Source organism: Macaca fascicularis, chromosome 16, assembly GCF_037993035.2.
Source record: "Macaca fascicularis isolate 582-1 chromosome 16, T2T-MFA8v1.1".
Lineage (NCBI taxonomy): Eukaryota > Metazoa > Chordata > Mammalia > Primates > Cercopithecidae > Macaca > Macaca fascicularis.
Window position 1 is genome coordinate 434,965 of NC_088390.1, and position 12,048 is coordinate 447,012.

Consider the following 12,048-nt stretch of genomic DNA (forward strand, 5'->3'; position numbering starts at 1 on the left):
GTGGATGTGGATGTGTGTGTGTGGGGTGTGTGAGTGTCTATATGGATGTGTGTATGTAGGTGTGACCGTGTGCGTGTGCCCTGACTTGGAGCAGCCGGGGCGGTGACAGCTCTGGAAGGAGGGCGTAGGCTGCAGCTGCCCCACACGCCTTCAGCCTCCCCTGCTCTACGGGCTCCAAGCAGCATTTTAAACCCGCAGGTGTCCACCAGCTTCTGCTCCCACTGTCTGCGGGACGTGGACAAACGTCAGGGCTCAGCAGAGAAAGCCGGGGCTCCGAGGGTGGCAGGCAGAGGCACCAGGTGGAGGACGCCCCTTCCCCAGGCAATCGGACACTCAGTTCCAGGCTGGGCGGCCATGGTGCCCCTCAGGCCAGTGTCCCAGCCAGGCCTGCACCCCTCCTCCTGAGGGACCTGCCGCCTGCCCGGTCTACACTGCACTGCATCCCACGGTTCCCACAGAAGTCTGTGCATGGCAGCGATGTCGCGGGCTGAATTCACAGCCGCAGAGGCGTCCACGGCGTCCGGTAGGACCAGCGAGGAGCGGCTGCTACGAGGGCACCGGGGTGCTGAGGACAAACGGCCTGCAGGCTGCACGCCACGGCACGGATGCCGATCTACCTGGGAGGTCCAGGGATGAGGGATTTGTACTTCTACATACGTCGCTGGACAACTTTCACATGTTTGTGCTAAACACGCATTACTGTTGTAGCAAAAAAAAAAAGCCCGAATGACATAAAGATGGTCAGACGTCAGGTCACAACCAAAGACCAAGATGTTCCACAGTCCCTGAGCAGCGGCCACCAGGTCTATTGTCCCAGGTCCATTCCTCCAAGACGAGCCATGATCCGAATGAGCCTCCGTCCCCGCTCTGCCTGTCTCATCTAAGACCCTCAGACTCCAAGTATTCGGCTGAAACGTGAGCACTTCAGAGCAAGAGGACCCGGACACCAGAGAGGGCGAGAGCCTGCCCTTGGATCCCAGCTCGGCCACACGCCTGCTGAGAGAGTCCCTCCTCTCCTCTGAGGCACAGGCACACCCGTCTATAAAACGCAGTCATTAAATAACCACCCTGTCCACCTTCCGAGCCTGTTGTGAGACAGGAACTTTGAAAATAAAACCACAAACATCAAAGCGTCATGAAAACTGTGGAGAGCGGCCCACAACCAGGTGCCACCATCATTGCCAAGTGGGGAGGCTGCCTGGGACACACGCACCTTAGTGCCGCCACCAGAACGCCCGCCCGGGGGCACTGGGCACAAAGTCACCTTACTCATCAGGGCCAGGAAGCCAGGAGTCCTCCCTTACTGAGACACAAGACAAGTGCCAGGAAGAGAGGGTGAGGGCCCGCCTGGGAAGGATGCAAGTTTTATACTTCGCAAAAAACCTCAATTGACATCCCACTTCTGTGAAGATGCAGAGCGCCGCTCACGGCACCCTCGCCCCCAGATCAGAACTTGTATGTGAAGGTGCCCCCCGTGGGCCCTCCGGCCGCTCTCTTGCATAGAGGGAACATCACCGGCTGGAGGTCCCCGCTGCTCACTCGGGAGAAGGCATGAGGAGGGACGCGCCACCAGAATGAGCCACGTGGATGGAGGGTCCGGGGGACTGGCCTTGTGCCTGCGATCTGCCGGGCTGCCTGACGACCCAGACGTTACAGGCTGTCCTGGGAGACACGCAGAGGGGACTTACCTCTTCCTCGGGCCCACGTGTAGATGCGGCCGGTCTCGGAGCCTCTGGGCTCTCGCTCTGCGGGTTCCACTGGCACAGGTCGGACGTGGGGGTCATCAGCTCGGCCAGGGGTCTTCAGGGGCAAGATATACTTGGGGAGCCCTTTGTAGAACCAGGCCCCCGACCTCTTCCAGACCTGCGTGGGGGAGAGAGCTGCTTGGGGCACAGGACTGAGAGGAGTCTCCCCTCCTGCTCCTCGCCCAGACGACGGGAGGCAGGACGCGCAGAGCTAGGCGCAGAGTGGGAGCGGGAGCGCTGGCTCTGCCCTCCCCGGCCGATGGGCTGGGCTGTCACTCACCTTCCCAGGACTCAGGACAACCAGGAGCTAAGTCCCATGAACTCCCCAAACCTTCTTTCTCTACCTCTTTCTCTCCCTTATTTTAGAGTTGAGGACTTGCTCTGTTGCCCAGGCTGGAGTGCAGTGATGCAGCCTCCACCTCCTGGGCTCACGCGGTCCTCCTGCCTCAGCCTCCTCAGCAGCTGGGACCACGGCACCTGGGTCTACGCTTGCTTTGAAGACAAGTCCACGTCCTCCTGTTTCTCTTGCAGAGCAGGGACCTCCGTACGGGCCCGGCATGTGAGAAATGTTTATGAAAACTGACCACTGTTGCCGTCTGTCTCCTCCACAACGCGGGATCCTAGAGATTGCCTAGTCAGACCCCTGCCCATCCCCAGGCCTGTCCGGCTCCTGCTGGAAAACTCCTAGTGACAGGAAGCCCACAAGCCACCAGGCACTGCTGAGTTTCCACTAGATCTGCCAGTGACTGGCACTTCCTTCCCGCCAGCTGACCTCCCGGGCACCTTCTCTTGCTGGCCCGAGGCACAGGGCTGCACGGGACGGACCCTCCCAGCCGCGAGGTCCTGCAGACACCTCCCCAGCCCCCAGCTCTCCTCGTGCCACGCCCAGACCCCCAGCTTCTCAAGGACAACACCCGCGGTTCCTCAGCTGTCCCAAGTCCCCTCTCGTCGAGTCACCCCCTCTCGCCGTGTTTGTCACCGTCTCTTGGGAGAGGGGCTCAGAAGTGGCCACAAAGCTCCAGGCTTGTTCGGGCTGCCCCCAGGGCACAGCCACTGACTTTCCACCCTCTTTCCTGCCTCAGTTCCGTCCTCCTTGGGTCCTGAGCCTCCCAGGAGCCCCTCTTGACCGCATGTGGTCCCCCAGGAACTCCGAGAGCCAGATGGGTCAGAAGGTGCCCGCCAGGGCCCAAGCAGGTGCAAAGCATCCCTTTATCACTGCCCTGGGAAGTGGTGAGGAGTCACCCTAAACCCGGCCAGACATCCCCAAAGGCGGGCAGAGCCCCAGGAATCCAGGGATGCCCACCCTGAACTCAAAGGGCGGGAGGTGCTCTGGTCTGGGACGCACAACCCCTTTGGCTCTGAGAGGTCCCTCTGTTCCTCCACCACCCCCGGCTTGGACACCCAGGCTCCCCACTCCTGCTGTCCCTGGAAGCAAGGCTGGATCAATGGCAGCTTCCACACTCGCTGTGTGGCTTTGAGAGAGTTACTTAACCTCTCTGAGCCTAAGTTTCCTTATTGATTAAATTGATTAAATGTGATAGCTTCTGAGAAAGTTGGAAGTGCTCAGCAGAGCAAACGGCACCCAGAAGGTGTTCACAAGATGCCACCTGCCTGCCTCCTTCCTGTCCCTTCTGCTCAGGGCTCCAGGGGGGACCAACAGAGTCTGGAGGGAGAGCCGGGCTGGGCCACATCACAGCCCTTGGAAGCTCTTCTCTGAGGCTTCTCACATGGGACAGCCTCTCCCACAGGAGCAGAAAGGTCTGCGTCTCAGAGGGAGCCACTGATTGGAATTCAGAGCAGCCACTGAGTTAAGGTCCCTAAATTTTTAATGCCTCCTTCAGAAAGCACCACATGCTGTGTAGTCTCTTTTCTGATGAAGGACATAAATTCAGGGTATTTAGTCAGGAGGCGTGGGAGCCTGTAAACGAACACTTTGCAAAAACCTCAACTGACATGACCCTTCTCAGAGAAGGGCAGGCCAAGGTTCCGAGCTGACGTCCTGAATTTGAATCCGGGGTCCGGCGCCCAGCACCGGTGTGATTTGGAAACACTGACCTCCCTGGCCCTCGGTTTCTTCATCGTTAGGCAAACACAGGAGCAAGGCTTATCTCACAGAGAGGACTTGAGGATCAGGCCCAAGAATAACCATGAAGCCTCAAGGGTCAGTGCCAGGCACAGAGCAGCCTCTCCACAGAGGAGAGGCCCATGGGCACCACTGCCACCCCCTCCTCCCGCCTGGCAAACACAAACAGCTTTATCACCGGTGGGTCAATTCCCTACTAGAAGAATTTAAAACCAGAAGACCAGAGTCCACCTGATTCTGAGACATTGCTTCCCACCCCCCAAACTTCCTCTGCACATTAATACTATGGGATATTAACAAGAGCCAGGCCAAAAAAAACCAAAAAAGTTTTCTAATCACATACACTTGAAAAGTACTAGGTTAAACCAAGCTCCATTGCTGCAGGACTTCTCAGAGCCTTTACTAGGCTCCACCGCTGCGGGAACTCTCAGAGCCTTTATTAGGCTCCACCGCTGCGAGAACTCTCAGAGCCTTTATTAGGCTCCACCGCTGCGGGACTTCTCAGAGCCTTTACTAGGCTCCACGGCTGCGGGAACTCTCAGAGCCTTTACTAGGCTCCACCGCTGCGGGAACTCTCAGAGCCTTTATTAGGCTCCACCGCTGCGGGACTTCTCAGAGCCTTGACCGGGCTCCACCGCTGCGGGACTTCTCAGAGCCTTGACCGGGCTCCACCGCTGCGGGACTTCTCAGAGCCTTGACCGGGCTCCACCGCTGCGGGACTTCTCAGAGCCTTGACCGGGCTCCACCGCTGCGGGACTTCTCAGAGCCTTGACCGGGCTCCACCGCTGCGGGACTTCTCAGAGCCTTGACCGGGCTCCACCGCTGCGGGACTTCTCAGAGCCTTGACCGGGCTCCACCGCTGCGGGACTTCTCAGAGCCTTGACCGGGCTCCACCGCTGCGGGACTTCTCAGAGCCTTGACCGGGCTCCACCGCTGCGGGACTTCTCAGAGCCTTGACCGGGCTCCACCGCTGCGGGACTTCTCAGAGCCTTGACTGGGGCTCCACCGCTGCGGGACTTCTCAGAGCCTTGACTGGGCTCCACCGCTGCGGGACATCTCAGAGCCTTGACTGGGCTCCACCGCTGCGGGACTTCTCAGAGCCTTTACTAAGCTCAGGTGCACAGGGTCATCCCAGGGGCAAAAGAACACACCGTGCTCTCTACCCAAAATCTGCCCGGATGGTTCCTGGAGAAACTCTACCGTAGTAATGGGTCTGCATAGACTCCACACCTAACTGAGCAGCACTGACCGTCCACTCATAGAGTGATGTGCGTCTGCACCGCCGAGTGGGCTGTGGGCACCTCCTTCTGCTCAGAGTACCAGGCACGGACGGCCAAGTCCAGACGAGGTCCCTGGTGTGAATCCCTCACTGGCCTTCCCAGCCACGCTGTGTGAACAGCCTGAGCCTGTCTGGTGGGATGGATGCTTCGTGGCACCCGCTTTGGAAAACCCTTTCTGATATCTCGAATCCTTCCTACAACACATATTTATCCGAATGGGTAACGAAGGCACGTGGCCTAAAAATCCACAAAGTGCGAAAGTAGCCAGTCTCCTCCCCCCTTCCCAGAGGCATGTGGTGATTACGGGCTCAAAGAAGCTTGGTTATTATCTCCACCTTTCAGGTGGGGAAACTGAGGCTCCAACAAGTTCAGCAATTTCCCCAAGACCAGCACACCATTCCATGGGCCTCTACTCCACACGGAAGGCCCCAGAGTCTCACCCAACAGTTTACAGACGCAAAGCAGATGCTCACTAAACTACAGATGAATAAATCCTCAGTGGGTCGGACGTCAGTGTGAACTCTTAGCGTCCTACAGGCAGGACCCCAGAGCGGAGGGGACTGCCCGACAGGAGGAAGAAGCAAACACACAGCAGCCACCAAGGCCACCCCGTCTCTGGAGAGCTCCTGCGAGGCTCATTAGAGCAGGTGCCCAAGTCCGAGAGGTCACGGGGGCCACGGGTGCCGGCAAAGGGCTCGCTGAGCCTCCCACTGATGAGCAAAGGCTCTGTCCATCCTGCCCTGAGCGCGCCGCCCCCCTGTCCTCCGCCGTGGGCTGGGCCGGGGAACACCAATGAAGCAAGCCCTTAAGAGCCATCTGTGGACGGCGAGGCCTGTACAGGCTTTGAACCGCACACCGCACTGTCTCCCCCACCCGCCACGAAAGCTTTCTCTTTTTTATTTTTATTTTTATTTTGAGACCAGGTCTCGCTCTGTCACCCAGGCTGGAGTGCAGTGGTGCCATCGGCTCGCCGCAGCCTTCCCCGCCCCCAGGCTCAGGTGATCCTCCCACCTCACCCTCCTGAGGAGCTGGGACTGTAGGTGGTGCGCGCCAACACACCCAGCTAACTTTGTATTGTTTGTAGAGATGGGGTTTCACCATGTTGCCCAGGCTGGTCTCAAACTCCTGGGCTCAAGCCATCTGCCCACCTCAGCCTCCCAAAGTGCTGGGATTACAAGCATGAGCCTCTCCCTTTTTTTATCTTCCTGAAAAATACATACCTAGCACACAAAATGAGCACAATAACAAAAAAGCAAAATGAAACTAGGCCACCTATTACATCACTGCCCACAGACGGCCCTGCGGAATGTGGCGGTGGGAAGTTCCTCACACCCTGGCTGGGCAAACTGTTTGTTTGTTTGAAAACTGGGCTAATGTAGATGCCACCTGCTCCCGCCCCTCAACACCTGACTACACATCACACCGTCGCTCCGGATTCATAATTTCTCCATCATCATTTCTAATTGTTCCACAGTTTGAATTTATTAAACTTAATTAATCCAGCGCCCCACCGAGGGACCTGTGTTTCCAATCTCATTCCTCACCCCATACCCACCGCGGCCGTCACCCCGTACCCACCGCATCCCTCACCCGTACCCACCGCTGCCATCACCCGTACCCACCACGGCCGTCACCCCGTACCCACCGCATCCCTCACCCGTACCCACCGCGTCCATCACCCGTACCCACCACGGCCGTCACCCCGTACCCACCGCATCCGTCACCCCGTACCCACCGCATCCCTCACCCCGTACCCACCACGGCTGTCACCCCGTACCCATCGCATCCCTCACCCGTACCCACCGCATCCCTCACCCGTACCCACCACTGCCATCACCCGTACCCACCGCGTCCCTCACCCGTACCCATCACATCCCTCACCCCATACCCACCGTATCCCTCACCCATACCCACCGCTGCCATCACCCGTACCCACCACAGCCGTCACCCCATACCCACCGCATCCCTCACCCATACCCACCGCTGCCATCACCCGTACCCACCGCGGCCGTCAGCCTGTACCCACCGCATCGGGCCAGTTTTCGGTCATTGCCCTTAGGAAATGCGGGATGATTTTGCCCTTTTCCAAAATGCTTGGGACAGAAGTGCTTCTGATTTTGACTTTTTTCGAATTTTAGAATAATTGCATCATACTTAACCAGTTCAGCATCCGAAATCTGAAATACTCCAATGAGCATTTCTTGAAGCATCATACACTCAAAGAGTTTTAGATTTTGGAGCATTTCAGCCTTGGCTTTTCTGATTAATGATACTCAGCCTGTGTTCCACAGAGCGGGATGGCAGGGTCGAGAACTGTGTGTTCAGATGATGACACGGTCAGGCCACCCTCCAGGAGGAAACGCCACATTCCCAGGAGGCCCCAGTGAGTGTTTTCAGGGTGGGGACCTCAGCGTACGCTCCCTGGCGGAATCCAAGGCCTCCTCTGTGGACCCCGATGGGGGACGTTTCCCACGGAACCATGGTGGGCCTGGGGCGAGGTGTCCGTCAGGACGTGAGGTCACCGGAGTGACGGGCGCAGGGCGAACAATGGAGCTGCCCTACCACCTCTAGGACAGGCCTCGGGGCGGAGGGTGCTGCCCCCACCTCACGCCCAGCCAGTCAAGGCTGTTTAATGGGGAGCTGGCAGGTTGATGCTCAGGGTGACGTGGCAACGTGGCCGAGCCATCTCTGTTGTGAGGCGTCAGGGGAAGAGACTAAGAAGCCCCAGAGCTGCATTCCCGCACACTGTAACCTCCTGTAACCTCATCAGTGCCAGCGTGTCCTCACCTCACGGCCTTCTGGGCTTCTCCTTTGTAGCCATGGACCACGGGTTTGGCCTCTGGGTGTGCATGGTCCTTTTAAAAACATTTTAAATGTTTTCATTGTGTTAAAATATTCATAACATAAAATGTATCACCCTAAGTGCAATCCCTCTTCCAGAACTCTTCATCTTGCAAAACTGAAACTCTGTAACCACTAAGCAGTAGCTCTCCGCTGCCCTGGCCCCTGGCCACCCCAGTCTGCTGTCTGACCCTAGGAATATGACTATTCTATGTTCGTCCTATAAGGCGAGCTGCACGGTGTCTGTCCTTGTCTGTCCCTAGGAATATGACTACTCTATGCATGTCCTATAAGGAGAGCTGCATGGTGTCTGTCCTTTTTTGCTGCTTATTTCACTCGGCATCACTTCTTCAGGGTTCACGCATGCGGGAGCCTATATCAGAATGTCCTTCCTTCCCGAGACTGAGCAACGTTCCCCTGCACGGATAGATCACATTTTGTCATCTGTTGATAGGTGCGTGGGATGCTTCCACCTGTTGGCTGGTCCTTCTGTTGTCATCTGTCCCCCCACCAGGCCCCATCAAGCAGGAGGAAGCATCACAGCCGTCTTGCTCACCACCGTCTTCAAGCTCCTAGCACACGCCTGACACATCGTAGGTGTTCAGTAAACGCTGGCTGAATGGCTGTGTTGGCAGCTGTGCGTCGTTTGCTGCAACACATCTCAACCTACAGTCTGCCACCTTCCTGGGGAAGAGGCCTGGGGGTTTCACACAAGCTCCTGTAATTAATCAAATGGACTTCCTATTTCAGATTAAAAGAGGGATAAAGAGGAAGGGCTTGAGGGGGTGTGCTGGTGGAGAGGAAAGCCCAGTGAGCCTCCTTGACTGCCCAGGGTGCTCCCAGCCTCTCCTCCCTAGCTGCCTGGCCTCCCCTGGCATATCCGAGCCCCCAGCCCGTGCCTCAGCCTTGCCTCCTGCTGCAACAGTCTGTCTCCCATCCCCACTCGAAAATCGCTGCTCAGCAAAGTTCTTTTGGAAGACGGATAAAGATCACACGACCCCAAGCATCAGGCTGAACTGCCATTGGTGCTCAGCCATTTGGGAGTAGTCAACCTTTTTTTTTTTTTTGAGACAGGGTCTCACTCTATTGCCCAGGCTGGAGTGCAGTGGCACAATCATGGCTCACTGCAGCCTTGACACTCTGGGCTCAGGGAATCCTCCCACCTCAGCCTCCCGAGTAGCTCAGACCACAGGAACACGCCACCACGGCCGGCTAAGTCAATCATTTTTGAACTATAAAAAAAGCCCATCGACTGCATACGATTCACCCTGATATCTATGCCCAGCAGGGGCAAGGACCCCACAGGCCGGGCAGGCCACATTCCTCCCTGGGGATCTGTGGGCAGGTCCCTGAGCACCCGACGGATCAGCCACGAGCACCCGACGGATCAGCCATTCCCTGAGTCCACCGTAACGGGGCCTCTGCTCCGACTCTCTCGTGCTGTCGTGTAGTCCAGGGGGAAGGTCTGAGGACTCACCCTGACCACCCAGCGTGGCCGGTGATCTGGACCAGCATGAGGAGCAGCAGTTCCTAAGTCCTAGCATCGGGGACCGGAGCACACAGGTGTATCAGCCAGTACGGGAGGTGCACCCGCGCGGACGTGCACAAAACACACTGTCAGTATTTTGGAAAATGCCTTCTGCGTGGGAGAGCAGGTCTGGTGAGGTGAGGTGCAAACGACCCCAGCTGGGCTGAGCTCTGAGCTGCAACCCCCCCGCCAGGCCAATCTATGCAAACCCACAGGCCTTCTCTCTCCTCGCGGCCCACCCCCACTCTGAAAAACACACCACGGGAGCCTTAATCACGTGACTTCTGCTCTGTGCAGCTGGGCCCATCACCCGCTGTCTGGCATCCGCACCTGCCCCTCCCCAGCCCGCTCCCCACAAGGAACAGTGGCAGGAAAAGCCCTTGAGGGAATTAACCCCCGCCCCACCCCAGGCCACCCCCCAGATTGAAAATCAGTTCCTTTCTGGAGAAGCCGGGCAATTCTGCAAAACCCCACTCGGCTCCCCACGTGTGGTTTGCTGTGATAAGGCCGGCAAAGCAGCCAGCCTTGAAAATGCCATTTAATGAGAAAAGACCTACAGCCGCCATGGCAGTGGCCGGGGCGTCCGGCAGCAGTAAATGCTCCTGGTGCTGCTGCTCTCCCTGCTCGGGGGTGTGCATCACCGTTTCAGCTCACGGCCAATCTGACTGCAGATACGAATGGATATTCGCCCAGCTGTTCCCAGGGAATTTTAATTACCATAACAATGGGTAATCGCTAGCATTTCCTAAACGGTTGTGGCTGGAGAAGGTGGTAATTGTCAGGCTGGCGCTGGAAAGAAGAGTCTCACGGACCTGCCACCCGAGACGGTGGGGCAGGGGGAGCCTGAAGACCCCTCTCTTTCCATTGCTCCACCCCTTCCATGTGTTACTCCTTCTCCCACGCCACCCTGAGAGTGCACCTGGCCTGAGCTCAGGCGAGCCTATCCACTGGCCCCGGGGTCCAACCTCTGCCCCAACCCCACGGGTCAGAGCAGGGGACGGTCTGTGGCCTGTGCACCTGCTGTTCCTTTCCCCTGGAGTGCCTTTCATCGGCATCTCTAACAGGCAGTCGCGCTTTCCCTGGAGGCCTTCAGTGGGTGCCCCTTCGTGCAGAATCAGGGTCCCTCTGCCACGCTCCTGGAGGCCATGTGGTCCCACTGGCACAGCACGCCACGCCCGGGCTGGAGCTGACTCACCTACCTTCCTGAGCAGGAGGCTGTGAGCTCTTCAAGGGCAGGGCCGTGCCTGAGCCATCTCCGGATTCCCGGGACCCAGTGAGGAGCCTGCTTTGTTACTGACTGGCCACATGGACAACGAAGGGCAAGCAAAGGTACTGTCTCCGGGGGACAGAGGGGAGACCTTGCCTTCGAGGTAGACTGCGCTGTCTGCCTAACACGCTCCAGACTGAACCAGTCTTGGAGAACCATGGGAAACGACCTGTGACACAGCGGTCTTCCCGTTTATACTGCGGTGAAAGATCTCTTCAAGGCCAACCCTCTCGGGCAGAGCAGAGGCAGTACCCCTCCCTCCCCCGTTACCTGAACACACACTCACAATGCTGGCCTCCCAGGAACCGTAACAGGCAAGTTAAACTCCACAGCAGGCCAACAACGCCCCAAGACCCGGCCTCCCTCTCAGCCTCACCTCTCACCCCCCTATCCCATCGCCAGGCACACCTGCTCTCACTCCCTTGACCACACTAAGCTCTCCTCTTGAAGACGTTGTTACTTCTCGCTTCCCTGGACTAGCTCATCTCCAGCCTCTGGGAAATCACTTTTATCCAGAAGCTTCCACAGACAGAATATTGCATGTCTCCACTGCTACACACACACCCTGGGCTAGGAGCACCTGTTTCTGTGTCTGTTTCCTGCTGCAGGGAAAGCTCCATGACAGTGGGAGCCCGGCAGGTGCCAGCGCACGGCAGATACCCAACAAATAGTCAACTGAACACACATCCAAATTGCAAGGCTTCAGTAACTCAGGCTACTTAGGAGAAGCACAGGCTCTTCGGGGGTGCAGGGGGCTGAACTGTGTACCCCAAATCCACATGTCAAAGCTCCAACCCTCACGTGCTGGTGAGTGGCGATGGGCCTGGGGAAGGGAATTAGGTTTAGATGAGGCCATGAGGGTGACTGCTGCCCTTATGAAGAGACAGACGCCAGGAGGATGTGCGTCTTCTCTCTCTCTGCCTTGTGAGGGCACAGCGGGAACACAGCCACTTGCAAGCCAGAAAGAGAGCCCCCACCAGGGATCCGAAGTCACCAGGGATCTGAAACAGCCCCTTGATCTTCCCCCTCCCCAGAGCGGTAAGAAGCAAATTCCCACGGTTTGCGCCGCTCAGTCCGTGGTACGTCGTTACGGTGGCTCGAGTTGACTAACGGGGAAGAGACAGGCCACCTACAAGGAAAGCAGGCTCAGAATTGCTTTAGACCTGCCGCTGGAACAGTGGCTGCCGAAAGACTCTGGATCTGGAATTCTATCAACCCAACGGGAGGGCAGAATACCGGCATTTTTAAACTGGCAAGGACGCTGAGTTTCCCTCTCACACACTCCTTTTAAGAAGTACTTAAGG

The 12,048-nt window shown here is 57.6% G+C and overlaps 1 protein-coding gene across 25 annotated transcripts in view; it reads right to left on the bottom strand.

Annotated features, from left to right (window-relative positions):
• RPH3AL (rabphilin 3A like (without C2 domains)) overlaps nucleotides 1–12,048 on the bottom strand; it is a 200,417-nt gene that overhangs the window by 56,819 nt on the left and 131,550 nt on the right. For 19 of the 25 annotated variants that reach the window (XM_074018161.1, XM_074018167.1, XM_074018155.1 and 16 more), the window contains one exon: nucleotides 1,689–1,863. The exons of the other annotated variants lie outside the window; for them this stretch is intronic. In XM_074018161.1, the coding sequence (XP_073874262.1) occupies nucleotides 1,689–1,863 (175 nt within the window). The remainder of the gene's footprint in view (nucleotides 1–1,688; nucleotides 1,864–12,048) is intronic. 25 annotated transcript variants of the gene reach the window in all.